Consider the following 14,179-nt stretch of genomic DNA (forward strand, 5'->3'; position numbering starts at 1 on the left):
AACAGGTTATGGGCTCAGTACCCAAAGACCATCATATTTGAAGACAGTGGTTGCTCTAACCGACATCCAACATCTTACTTTTGGTATAAAAGTTCCATAAAACAAGTGTCCCCCTCATCATGATTACATGATAATACTTATTTGACTACCAACAGGCAATCCTATGTAAGTTATGAATGATCTCAGGATGGCAGGGGTTTTTCAGTACCATTATCGATCACTCAATAATAAATTTACCAAGTAAAATCGTACCAATAATGAGCAAACAAAATAATTAGACGTCATTGTACTTGAGGGTGTAAAGTCTTAACACATGTGCAAGGAACAAATGGGTCCAACCTCCATCAATCAGATGCTCGGATTTTAGGTGCAGAAAACAATGAAAACTTAGCAGCAGTGAAAAGCATCACAGTACTGCAAAGAAACATACACGTTGATATTGTGTGTTGGGGGGGAGGCCTATGTCTGGGTGTTGGAGGGGGGGTGAGTGGATGTGGAAGGAGGTTGGTCAGAGCTGGATGCAGCACTCTGGAAAATGATTCTTTCTGAATTTACAAATATGAACTCTTGAAAACTCATTGTCAGACCCTGCACAATTTATCACCAATTCCTTCTTTTTATTTAAATGTTTCTATGAAAGCATTTTTGTAAGATACTTAATACTTATATTTTGCCGTCATACTTCGTTTTTAATAAATATTCATTGGTCTGCAAAAATACGGGGACATACACCCCCCACGCCTCTCCCTACCCAGAATTCGTGCTTGGTGTGCGAGAGAGAGAGAGAGAGAGAGAGTGTGTGTGTGTGTGTGTGTGTGTGTGTGTGTGGATGCACGTGCGTTCATGGATGCCTGCGTGCATGTATGTGTGCGTGTGTGTGTAAAAGAACACTCATGGGAAAGCTACTGGGCCTTTTTTTTTTTTTATGTGTCCGACTCTGGGCAAAGGCTTCAGGGCCTATATCTCGGGGGCAGTAGCCTATCCCAAGGCCCAGTAGTCCTCCTACACCTCCACATGTCACCACTTCGGCGCTAATACCCACCGTCCATATTGAATACATGCTAGGGCTGTCTCATACAGGACTGGTGTATTGGTACCATAAGTAGGACATTAGGGAATCTAAACCAGCACATGAATATGTCCTCCATCTTTTTGAGCTTAAGCCTTTTGAAATTCGTATGTGCACAACTATGGTAACCCATGAACTTGTATGTGACAGAGATGTGATCAAGAAAAGGAGTGATCAAGAACTGTCACTTTCCCTCATCAGTGCATATGTGGCAGAGATATAGCCAGATTAGCATGTGACTTAGCACTGACATGTCCCTTCACCCATGCATATGTGGTGGAGATGTGGCCAGGCTAGCTGTTGCTCTGCAGATGAGACATCCCCTCAAGCCATGCATACGTAGTAATGTGACAAGGAAAGTGTTCACTTTAACACTAATCAATTTCCTCAGCCCATGCATGTGGTAGAGGCATGGCCAGGCAGGCGTTCACTTTGGCATTGACACATCTCAACCTATGCATATGTGGTGTAAGTAGATGTAGCCGAGGGGTATAATAATACAGAGAAGGTTATCTGGCCACCAATCTCGATAGCGTGGTTTTAGGTACGTGTAGTGAGATAGGGCACTTGATTATGGATCGTTAAGCTCAGCCAGAATTAAGTAGTGAGACGTAGTGTCAAAGAGGTGAGTTACAGCACTCTTGGGTTACAAAGTTTATTGCACAAAGTTATAAAAAAAAGGTGAGCTACAGTTTAGTAGTGCGTGATACTAACGTCTGACCTTCTCACCAGCCCTTCTCTCCCCTTCCTCTCTCTAACCCCCTTTGTCCCTGTATCGAACCCTCATGTTAACGGGCCTACTTTCCAACCCCTTCTTCTGATCTGAAGGGAATCTCTCCGACATTATATAGAGCATAGGGAGGATGTGTATGGTAAATTTCCTGTCACATAGGCTAACTGGCTAGGGCTGGTTACTCCACGTGTTTCGATATGTCATGAAATTCTTGTTCATCTGGCCTATGAGGAAGTTTGAGATACATCGTATGTTAAGAATTCTTGATGGTCTGGGACAACAAGGGTTGTGGATATACATTATGTGAATTGACATTCCTTCTCTAACTCTTCCGACTTAGACATAACTACCTTTTCTACATATTGTTACCTATAGCTATACACGGTAGTTATATATATAATATTGTGTTATGCTTACAGTGGTAGAGATGTGGCCAGGCTTGCGTTTGCTTTGGCACTGACACATATCCTCGACCCATGCATATGTGGTAGAAACATAACCAAGCTAGCTTTCGCGTTGACACTGACACACCTCCTCAACTCACACATAATGCGGGAGAAACATGGCCAGGCTTACGTTCGTTCCGGCAGTGACACATTCCCTTCACCCACACATAGGTTGTAGAGATATGGATAAGCTAGTGTTTACTCTGGTACTGGCACATCACTTCACTCACAGATATGTGGTAGGCTACAGAGGAGAAATTATTGATATGGATACTAAGCTGGGCATACAAACCCAGCTCTTGAGCTTCAAGCTTTGGGATCACAGTCCACGATGGAGATTGCAACTTCGAAATCAGTGATATTATCTCTACAGTTATCAGACATTAAAATTACTGTATATTGTGAAGAACAGGCATACTCTATGAAATTCAGAGACTGAGATGATAAAAGTAGTATTTGCGTTAGAATGCAACGCAGACAGTGATACGTAACCTAGCTACTGTAAAAATTCTTCTTGTACTGCATGATCATTTTGGCGCCAACAGTGAAATGCTGAAGTTTCATGTAAGATACAGTATTAAGAGGATGCATAATTAAATCTAAGACTTATTGAACAAAAACATATCACTGATGCAGTTACACATATGAGTGCCATAATATTTTTCTGGAGAAACAAAATACATAACCATAAATGGAGGAATAAATGAATAAACGAACGATAATGCAGAAATTAATATTCTGTGAAACTGTCACGAGGCACGTAATGCAGTAATTCTATAGAACCGATCCGAAACTCAGCCTAATAGAAGTATAATTTTCATCTTTATTTTAGCAGTAAACTACTGTTTTCATTACAACAGTATCATTCCCACTGTAATATATTTTATCCAGTAATACATCATAAATTGGATCCATAGGTATACATGGTGAGTGATGAGAAGGGTGGGTGGTGACCTGAATGAATGGAAGGCAATGATTGATTATCTGTGTGTGGATGAAAGGGTAAGAAGGTGGGTAATGGATGGAAGAGTATATAGAGGTTGAGGGAGTGGACTTTCGGACCACCATATGGTGGTTGTCAGAATCAAAGTCCAAATGAAATGGAGAAATAGAAGAAGAGAAGGACAGGAGGAAGTAGTTCTTACAAGGAGGGTGGAAAAGTTACAAGAGGATGGGAAAAAAAAAAAAAAAAAAAAAATATAAGGGGGAAATGGAGGAGTGATTGGGAAAAAATAGATTGGAGCAGATGGGGAGCATGGAAGGTGTGTGCAAGATATTCACAGAAGAAATAATGTGAAGTGGTGTGTGGGGTGAAGAACAGATGAAAGGGGGTGCAGGGAACAGCATGGTGGACTGAAGAGGTGAGAGTGGCTGTGGCACAGTAGAAGAATGCATATAGTGATTGGATGAGAAACGGGCATTGAAGAAGTTGAGAGATGGAAGAGAGAGTTATATGTAGAGAGGAAGAGAGAGGTGAAAAGATTAGTAAGAGAGAGTAAGAAGAAAGTGGATGAGGAATTTGGAAGGAATTTGAGTGTAAAGTGGAGAGACTGTAAGAAAATGTTCTGGAATGAGGTAAAGAGAGTTAGACAGGGTGGCAAAGAAGTTAGTTGGGGTGTGAAAGATAAAAATGATAGATTACTAGTGGAGAAGGGAGAAAAAGTGAGCAGATGGAGAGAACACTTTAAGGAATTGTTGAACATAGAGAATGAAAGTAATGCAAGTATAATTGGCTGGGGAATGGCTGGGAAAAGGAGGGTTGTGAGAAGAGAGGAAGAAATCAGTAGGATGGAAGTTGTGGAAGCAATGAAGAAAGTTAAAATGGGGAAGGCCTCTGGAATTGATGAGGTGTGTGGTGAAATGCTGAAGCATGGGGAAGAGATAGTAATAGAATGGATGTGGAAGATGTGCAGATTGGCCTGCGAGGAAGGTAGAGTTCAGGAGAATTGAAAGTCAGATACAGTCAGGTCGCCTAAGGCGCAGTTAATTGGTTCTGGACTGCACCCGTTCCATAAAAAACTGCGTCATACAAATGACTAAACCTGTGCGAAAAATGCAGTTTGGTTCTGGACGTTTGCCCAAAGTCCCCCTTTTTACCCCACTTTTCCCGATTTTCCCCACTTTACACACTCACACAAGCAGTCAGTCCATGCATGTATTACAATACATAATAATAGTCACAATACATACCGTAACAATAGACACATAAAACGGGAGGATGATCAGATAACAAGCGGTCTGGCTACACACTGAGTGGGGCTTGAACGGTGAGCAGCGAAGGCTGAGGTTCATTCTCCAGCCACCAGGGGAATTTGCCCGCGCATTTCAAACCTTGCCACACCTGCGCCATAGGCATAGTTTATGTGTGTGGTTTGTTTTGGGGGGTCTGTCACCTTTCCGTGTCATAGAAAACTGTGCCGTAGAGGCACACCCCATAGGCGACTTGACTGTATAATTATTCCCCTGTGCAAAGGAAAAGGTGAAAAGGAAGTGCGTGGTAATCGTAGGGGCATTTGCCTTCTTAGTGTAATAGGAAAAGTATATGGTAGGATACTTATTGACATAGTCAGGGAAGTAACTAAGGAATTAGTTGGTCATGAACAGGGAGATTTTAGGAAGGGAAGAGGTTGTGTGGATCAGATATTCATTCTTAGATCTTTAGTGGAAAAGTTTCTAGAGAAGGGAAAGAAGTTGCATGCAGTCTTCATGGATTTGGAGAAAGCATATGACAAGGTGGATAGACAAGGATTGTGGAAAGTATTAAGAATATATGAAGTAGATGGGAAGTTGTTGAATGCCATGGAGAGTATGTATGAGGATGCTAAGGCTGCAGTGTGTGTGGATATTGAACTGAGTGAATTTTTCTATTTGAAGGTTGGATTGAAATGGTGATGTGTCATGTCTCCATTGTTGTTCAATCTGTATATGAATTGGGTTATAAAAGAGATACAAAGTACAGTAGTGGACGTTGGAGTGGCCCTAGTTAGAGGGGGCAGTGTTTGGAGACTGTGTGTACTGTTGTTTGCAGATGATACTGTGTTGTTAAGTGAAGACAAAGGGGAGCTGCAAGGCTTGGTGGATGAGTTTGGGAGAATGTGTAAGAAACGGAATCTAAAGGTGAATGTAAGGAGGAGTAAAGTGATGGTCTTCAAGAGAAGTGAAGTCAGTGAATGTACAGTGAGGTTGGATGAGGAGGAAATGGAAAATGTGAGTGCATTTAAGTACTTGGGTAGTGTGATGAGTAAGGATGGAGGTTTGGAGGGTGAAGTGCTTGAAAGGGTGCAGCAGGGAAGAAAGGTTGCTGGTTCCATGAAAGCAGTGATAAGAAACAGGGAAGTGAGCATGGAAGTGAAAAAGCTACTACATGACAGTATTGTGATACCGACTCTAACATATGGAAGTGATGCTTGGACCTTGCAGGGACAGAAATCAAGAGTGAGAGCAGTGGAAATGAGTTATTTGAGAGGAGCATGTGGAGTCACATGGAGAGATAAACTGACAAATGAGGAAGTGAAGGAGCGTTGTGGTGCGGACGTGGCTGTGGATGTGATAGGAAGCATTAGGAGAAACACATTAAGGTGGTTTGGCCATGGGAAGAGGATGGAGAGTGAAAGACTAATGAGGAGAATGTATATGAGAGATGGAGGAGGGAAGAGGGAGGGGGAGGCCTAGGATGAGATGGAGGGATGGAGTGGAGAGGTATATGAGAGAGGGGGATGTGAGCTGGGAGCAGGGCAGTGAAATGGCTGCGGACAGGGCAACAAGGAGGCGATTTGTTTGTGGCCACGCCTTTACGGGATTAAGGCATCTGGCGATACAGTAGATAGATAGATAAATTAGGCATCAAAGAAAATTTTTCTTCTGACAAGGTCATCGAGATCACAGTTGTTTCACAATCCTCGTCAAAACAATGAAGCCATAATTATGTCAAAGAGATGTCCCTATTTCATCATGGTGTTGAAGCTTACCTCAAAATTACACATCATGAAGACATGCTGCCTTTAAAAATAAGCAGCCTTATGTGAAAAACTTTTTTTTTTTTTTTTTAGCCTAAGATGTTTATAATGTGGGGGTCAGTACAAGATTAATTATTGGTCTTTTGGGGAGGTGTACCGACATAGAAACTCCAAGTCGGGTATGTGACATTAAATTTTTAAATGTAACATCACAAGTTAGTTTATGAGGTGAAAGTTATTATAATCACTTCAATGGGATGTTTTAAATTGTGTTGGGAATAGCTGGAAATCACTGGTAGATACATCATAATTGTTGTTATGCATCCATTCATCATGTTTTAATGTGAATGATAGATGATACATAATGAAAGTGTTCTACATTAGATTATCTACTGAGGTCAAAAGATTTACCGCTTGCACTATGGTGTGATTATTTAATATACAATGCAATATTATGAAGAGCATTTCCACACACAGCATAGCTACATTAGTTCATCAGGCAGTGAAACTGAATTCGAGTTGGGGTTCGCTCAGGCATAGTATCTCAAAGCCCAACTCAAATCACCTGAAGTTGTAAAGGTTACAGTGTTACCAGATGAAATGCAGAGGGGTTGGCTAGCGAGGAATCACTTCTTTTATGAGTGACTGTACAGGAAACCATTTGACTTGTCACTCAGTGTAGAGTCATCCATAGGCAGAAGAAAGAGGAAAGAATGAAAAAAAGAAACATAGAAGAGAGAGTATCAAGTCACCCATAGGCAGACCAAAGAGGAAAGAATGAAGGAAAGAAAGACAGAAGAGGAAGAAGGAAGAGTGGAAAGGGCAGACATCCGAGAGCAGCACTACATTGAGTGAGTGGATGGTGAGTGTCCCCACCTACCACCGTAATATGCTGACTGTATTAAAAGAAAAAAAATTTCAGTATGCTGACTTTAATTAACATTTTTTTTTATCTCATTCACAAGAAAATTTAGAAATATGGTTCCCTATAGGTCATGATTTAGGGGAGACTTTAAAGATGGCACAGAGCATATACTGTATATTTAGATTTTAAAAATATCTAATATTGTGAATACCCCTGTTCCTGCATTCTGAACCTTTGAATAGTGTGTTGGCTTCTGTTACCCACTGCTTATGGCCATATATTGGGGGAATTAAAAAAAATTACTGAACAGGCCATACAGCACGCACCTGTAAAAGGCTTGCTGTACTAGCCTTGCCCCCTTTTCCTGCATGGAAGGCTACCACTGTTGAAGGTGATGACCTCCCCAAATACAATAACCTATTTTGAACACTGGTGAAGAAGTTAATTTAGTTTTTATCTATGTGTTTGTGCGAGTTATTACTATGTTCATACTAGCGTGTTCTTTCAGGTAGTGTTCAAGAAACAGCTGAGTAAGCGTCAGTGGGTGTCCCTCATCATCCTGACTGCAGGGTGCATCATAAAGCAGCTGAGCATCCCTGAGAAAATTAGTATTACTGACCCCACATCCACCACACCTATACTCTCAAAGCTGGCCAGTAACCTACTCTCTCCCAGCATCCTCCTCATCTTGTTTCAGGTGCAGAAAAATGTTCTTGTACTGTTGGCTTCTGTATATCAAGCAGGATATATGATAGTTAATGGCCTGGTAAGAAAATATTTGATGAGAAGAAATGTTTGGTATAGTTTTCGGTCTCACTGGTAGTTACCAACCATAGTGTTTTTTTTTTTTTTTTAAATAATGCTAGGAAGAAGGAACCAAAGGCTATGAGCCCACAATAACTGTTCCTTCCAAGAGAAAAACAAATTACAAGAGAGAGCCAAATTCAAGATCCGATCATTTCGAGATGCCTGGACACAGTGCGTTTGAAAGACTGGAGATCATAGCTAGCAGTAAATACAAGCAGAGGGAGACAGTTCCAGAGTTGACCTGGTACATATGTCATAAAGACTTTGTAGTTACTTGTAGAGAAGTATATTTTAGACTTGTGGTCGAGCGGCTTTTATATCTTGTAGTAGCTTCCCCACCAGATGTCATGTAGTGACGGGAGAGGTAAAGAATAGTATGGGACTATTTTTATTTGTCTTGGAAATATTAAACAGGTCTCTCACACGGAAAGAGTATAAGTCCCGGGTAGCTACCTCCCTGTCTCGCTATCTCTCTCTCTCTCTCTGTTCTAAGGCTAATCTCCGTCTCGACCTCTCTCTAGGGTCGCTTGTCTCCTTCTAAACTCTCTTTCCTAAAATCTGGTGTAGCAGGGGTGTGTCACGTGTGTTCCTCATGGTTACCAGATCTTTGTTCACGAGAGGACTGCTGACAGCTAACTGCATCATCTCCTTACTGGCCGCTGTCGTCAGCTTTCCTCAGTGTTAAGAGTGTGTAAGCATGTTTAGCACTGCTCGATTCTCGCAGACACAACACCTTCTCATCATCTGACTCCCTGCTTCTATCTGTCTCTCTATCTATCCATTTATCTATCTATCTATTATGTAGTCCTACATTTGCTCGGCCGCGCGAAAATGGCGTACCATCGACATTTAATAGTTATAATATATTAATACATACTACATACACATTATAATGAACTTATAAGCTAATTAAGTGAAATACATAATATTGTAAAGTAACATAATTGTATGAATATTGTATACATATATTATTCATAGTAAATAGTGATTATTCAGTAATATTACATTTTAAATAAGTTGTATACATATTTGAATAAATGCATTAAAGTAAATTATTTAACTGTAATACAGTATGTACTTGGGATATTATAGTGAAATGCATACATGCAAGAATAAAAATAGTTTAAAATTAAGATTATTGTAAGAGTTATTAATATTTCATTCAAAGATAATGGTACTGGTCTGTCATATATGGGTCATTCTTCTTTGTATTATTATTATTATTTTTTATTATTTTTTTTTTTTATATATATAATTAATACTATATACAAAATATATACACTTCATTCAGGGTGGTTAACTGTGATGTTAACTCTCCCCCCACTAAATAATGACTCCAAATTAGCAATTCTTGCATGCATTCTGTGCATTGCGAACAGCAGTACTGCAATTACAATGCAGATGATTATAAAGACAGAAGGTGCTTGGCTATACACGTACAGTAATATGGGTTGAACATACTCAAACTCAAATCTTCCCAGGGCTTCATTGTTTCATTGATCAGCTGCATAGTTTCAAACTTAGGTGAAGTCAGCTTAATACTTGTGCTCATGTTTAAGTTCATATTAGGCAGTTGGTGGAAATGTTTGTGTGTATGGTTGATAATGGCGTAGTGATTGATGGTGGAAAAAGTAGACATGGATGGTGTAAAAACCGCACAGTAGTCTGGTGCTATGTATAATCCTGAGGCTGATGTATGAGATGGTGGTATATCTGGACAGACTATGTAAACTGTTTTGTTATGAGGGAAATAAAAAAACTGCGAGTGTCCAATGCGTTGATGGTGTACAAGTTTATCTGGAGCAAAAGGGAAGTTGCAATGATGATGAATATTGTTATTGCTGATGATAGCCATTTCACAAGGGACTGTATCAGTAGGCTGAAACGTGAAAATGTACGCAGGACAAAGATGAACAGCATGTAAGGATGTGCGGCACTTTCACTCAGTCGTTGACTCACTTGCGAAAGTGACAGTGTCTCGTCTCTTGGAGACCATGATGAGTTCGGTGTCTGTGTTGATGTTGATGATGACCAAAGTGTTGTTGTTTCTATAGGGGAAGGGGTGTATTTGGTATACTGTGAACAGGTCTTCAGTGATGAATGGTACATGAACTATCACTGATGTTGGTGTTAGTGTTGCTTCTAAGTACGGGTAATATTGCATAAATTCCCTACTGCGGAACAATGGCTTCAATTTATGTTTATGTATGCCTTGACTAACTATCTGACGTAGCTCATGAACTGGGAGTAAGTCATTTGTGATCTTGCCATCACCAGCATTCGAAATTCCTTGCATAAGTGCCCTGAAACGATCTCTAGTGTTCTCTAATTGTAGTAGAATCGTGTCAATATGTTCTGTGATGATGGAGAAGTGCTGGAAAAGAGTAACGTTGCCCTCTAATTCATTTATTTTATCTACACTCTCGAGAGCTACGTTTTCTGCTTGTTTCAGATTTTTCACAATTGTCTTCATTGCTGAGTTCTGTCCTGTGATGAATTTATCCTGGTATGTTAGTACCTGAGCTATCTTATTAAATTTGTTGTTTATTTCTTTAAGGTCATCCTCTGTAGCCAATCCAAAGATGTTCCCAAGAACTGCGCCGCCCAGATCGAACAAACCGCGCTTTTGGCGAGTACGTGTGATATTGTTCCTGTCGCTCAGTACCTCCGTTCCATAAGATGGGAGATCTTGGATCATGACGAGCATACTTGACTTCGCCTGTTCTAGTTTCCATTTCGCTAACTTCACCATTTCATCCACTTCCTTGGTGTTATGTGCTTGTGAAACATAATTCCCTATCTTGAAGTCCAGAGTTCGCATCGGCGTTGCAAGTCTTTCTAGATAAGTAGGTAAGTCATACAAGTAATCTAGACTTATTTCAGTACTCATGACGTCCTTGACGATTGTAGTCGTGGCCGTTGGAGCTATGAGGCATCCTTGTCGTACTATATGCTTGGGGTCTAGGTGCGCATATACTCTTACTATGTATAGGAGAATCCATAGCATAAGTCCCTTCATCGTAACCTACCGAAAAAAAAAAATCTATTAATTTCCTATAAAGCTGTGGTTGATGATAGTGATGATGTGCGTTACGGTTGGCTGTTATTTCATTTATAGAAGGAGTTTAAATCGATATTTAATTCTCGTAAATGATGTACTGTAGATTTCATTGGAACAGTTGCACCTATGTTCGATTGTTTGGTATATGACCTTAATTTCTTTTTGTAATCATTGTTGTGTTCTTGCTTGGTTTCTTGAGGTACGTTCACCTGTTCGGTTGTATCCAAGGCTGAATAATTATGTGATAATTCCCTTGAAACTCGTTTTAAATGGTCAATATGAACTTGTTTTTCCTCACCACTTGAAAGTGACTTAATTAAAACTTTGTTTGCTTTTATGTAAATTACTCTGTATGGGCCCTCAAATTTTGGGGATAATTTATTGTCTCGTATGAATGACTCCGTAAACAATGTCTCCTAAGCTGATAGGTGAATCTTTTGCCTTCTTGTTAAATGCCTCCGTCATTTCTTCCTTGGACATCGTTAATTGTTTTTTCACTCTTTTGTGAATGTCCTGGAATTCACGTAAACGGAGTTTAGAGTAATCATCGTAATTGTATATAGGCATGCTGTCACCTTCTAGGAGCTCATATGGTAATTTTTTATCTGTGCCATATATACGGTAATGAAATGTGGTGTGTCACCAATGGATTTATTTATAGACCCATTAATGGAGGCCTCTACTCTGGGAATCCAATCATCCCAGCTTGCATAATTTTCACTGAGAATGTGTCGTAGCACATCTAATACCTTTTTATTTTGTCTCTCTACCAACCCATTCGATGCTGGGTGATAGGCCAAAACGTTAACCTTTTTGATGTTGTATTGGTTACATATTTCTTGTAAGATCTCAGAATTAAATTCTCCTCCATTATCACTTATTAATACCTTTGGGGTAGTAAAGCGACATATTACATTATCTGTTATTGCCTTTGCTACGGTCTCTGCTGTCTTATCTTTAATTGGAGCTAAAATGACATAACGGGAAAAACGATCCGTTGCTACGAATAAGTATAGGTTATTATTGTATGATAATGGCATCTTGAGTAAATCAACAGCGACAGCGTCCCATGGTTGATGTGGTACTGGGTAATTACCCATCGGTGCAGGTGTGATTGGGTATCCTTTGTGTTTCACACATGATTCGCATCTGTCTATATGATTGTTTATATCTCTTCGTAATGAAGGCCAGTAATATAATAGCTGGGCTTGGTTGAATGTCTTATCCTTTCCAGGGTGTCCTGCATGTGGGCTGTCGTGTATCATTCGTAATACTTGGGGTATCATGTCATTAGGTACTACCAACTGGTTAGTATTTCTTTGGCGTTTTGGGTGTTTAGAGTTCATTTCATTCATTCATTCATTGCCAGACGCCATGTATCCCAGACAGGGTGGCCAAGGGCTTAGAGTTAATTGTTTTACAGGGAGGGGCACTAATCCTCCACCAACCCCACTAGACGTAGGGATGCCAACAGCATCTGGTGTTCCCAGGCGGTCACCCATCCAAGTACTAACCAGACCCAACGTTGCTTAACTTCGCTGATCGAACGGGAAGCGGTGTACTCAACGTGGTATGGCCGTTAATTTTGTATAATGTATTATTGACCATTGTGAATTGTTCAAGTGGGACATGAAGTTTGGGTAATTGTATGTCATCTCCACTTTCTAACTTGTATATTACTTTTGACCATACTGGGTCAAGTCTTTGTGCCTTTGCGATATCCTCGTGGTTTGGGATATTTCCTTTGAGATCTAACGCCGCGACCTGAATTGTGTTCGGGTTCCTAGATAATGCGTCAGCTACTATGTTCATTTTACCTTGTATATAATGAATTTGTACATTGTAGTTTTCAACTGTACATTTCCATCTTGCTCTCCTCCCAGAGAGGAGTTTTTCTTTAAACATACCCACCAGTGGTTTATGGTCAGAGAATAAGTGGATTTCGTAACTATATACCAAATCTCGAAACTTTTGTAATGCAAAAATCACTGCAAGTGCCTCTAAGTCTGTAGTGCAATAATTTTTCTCCGCACCTCTTGTTTGTCTGCTGGCAAATGCAATTGGTTGATTCTTTCCTCTTTTATCTTCCTGCATCAGTACAGCCCCTAATCCTTTAACTGATGCGTCTGTACAAATAAGAAATGATTTCGTGTAATTCGGATATGCTAAACAAGGTGCATTTGTTAGTTTAATTTTTAGATTGTTAAATGCCCTTTTTTGTTCTTCTTCCCATTGGAATACAGCATCTTTTTTGAGTAGTTGGAATAGAGGGAAGGCTATATGAGAGAACTGTGGTACGAATGACCTATAGTACCCAGCCAGACCTAAAAATTGTCTAACTTCGTCAGTCGTAGTGGGTTCAGGAAAATCTCTCACTGCCTGTATTTTGTCATCAGTGGTGTGAATACCATCAGAACTTAATTTGTGGCCTAAGAAATTTATTTCCTTAAAACAAAATTTGCATTTAGAAAGTTTAATTTTTAATCCAGCATCACTAAGCTTTTGTAAGAGTAAGTCTAATTTCCTGAGATGATCCTTAATATTCTTCGTTGCGATAATAATATCGTCAAGATAAACAAATATTCCTTGTCCTAAAATTCCGGACAATACGTAATTCATAAGACGCTGGAACGTACCGGGGGCTGTCCTCAGTCCCATTGGCATTCTTGTATATTGATAATGGCTTCTGTTTGTTGAAAAGGCAGTGTATTTACGTGACTCCTGAGATACCGGAATCTGATAGTATCCGTTTAGGAGATCGATGGTCGAGAATATATTATTCTCAGGACCAATATTCTGTAGAACATCACTTAGCAATGGCATGGGAAATCTGTCTGGTATAGTGTGATTATTTAGTTTACGGTAATCTACTACCGCACTCATTTCTCCATTTCGCTTGGGCACAAAGAAAAGGGGAGCGTTCCACGGAGAAACTGAAGGCTCAATAATTCCAAGCTTTAACATTTCATCGACATACTGATTTGCAAGTGTACGTTGGGAGTGTGGTATGCGATAAGCTGGTACGAAAATTGGTGGTGTTTCTGGGTGCACATTAATCATGTGATTAATCAAGTTAGTACACCCTAATTGTTCTCCGGGCAATGCTACGGTGTCCCTGTGTGTTTCCAGCAGGGTTAACAAATCATTTTCTTCGTCAAATTCACCTGAGTGAATTAAATTCTTTTATTCTTTCTCTATCCGTAGATTTTATCTCACTTGTTACTCCACCAATATTTATTTCC

General features: G+C 40.0%; 1 protein-coding gene and 1 non-coding gene across 2 annotated transcripts in view; one reads left to right on the plus strand and one right to left on the minus strand.

The window, feature by feature from the left end:
* LOC145403742 (UDP-galactose transporter senju-like) overlaps positions 1-14,179 on the plus strand; it is a 149,958-nt gene that overhangs the window by 46,824 nt on the left and 88,955 nt on the right. Inside the window, exon 7 of the mRNA XM_080275420.1 lies at positions 7,578-7,766. Within this exon, the coding sequence (XP_080131546.1) occupies positions 7,578-7,766 (189 nt within the window). The remainder of the gene's footprint in view (positions 1-7,577; positions 7,767-14,179) is intronic.
* Positions 12,403-12,521, minus strand: LOC145403866 (5S ribosomal RNA). Its single transcript, XR_013898061.1, has one exon. It is a non-coding gene; the product is annotated as a 5S ribosomal RNA (ribosomal RNA).

The sequence above is a fragment of the Coenobita brevimanus genome, chromosome 61 (assembly GCF_032717465.1).
Source record: "Coenobita brevimanus isolate Jiangsu-jjx chromosome 61, ASM3271746v2, whole genome shotgun sequence".
NCBI classification, from domain to species: Eukaryota; Metazoa; Arthropoda; class Malacostraca; order Decapoda; family Coenobitidae; genus Coenobita; species Coenobita brevimanus.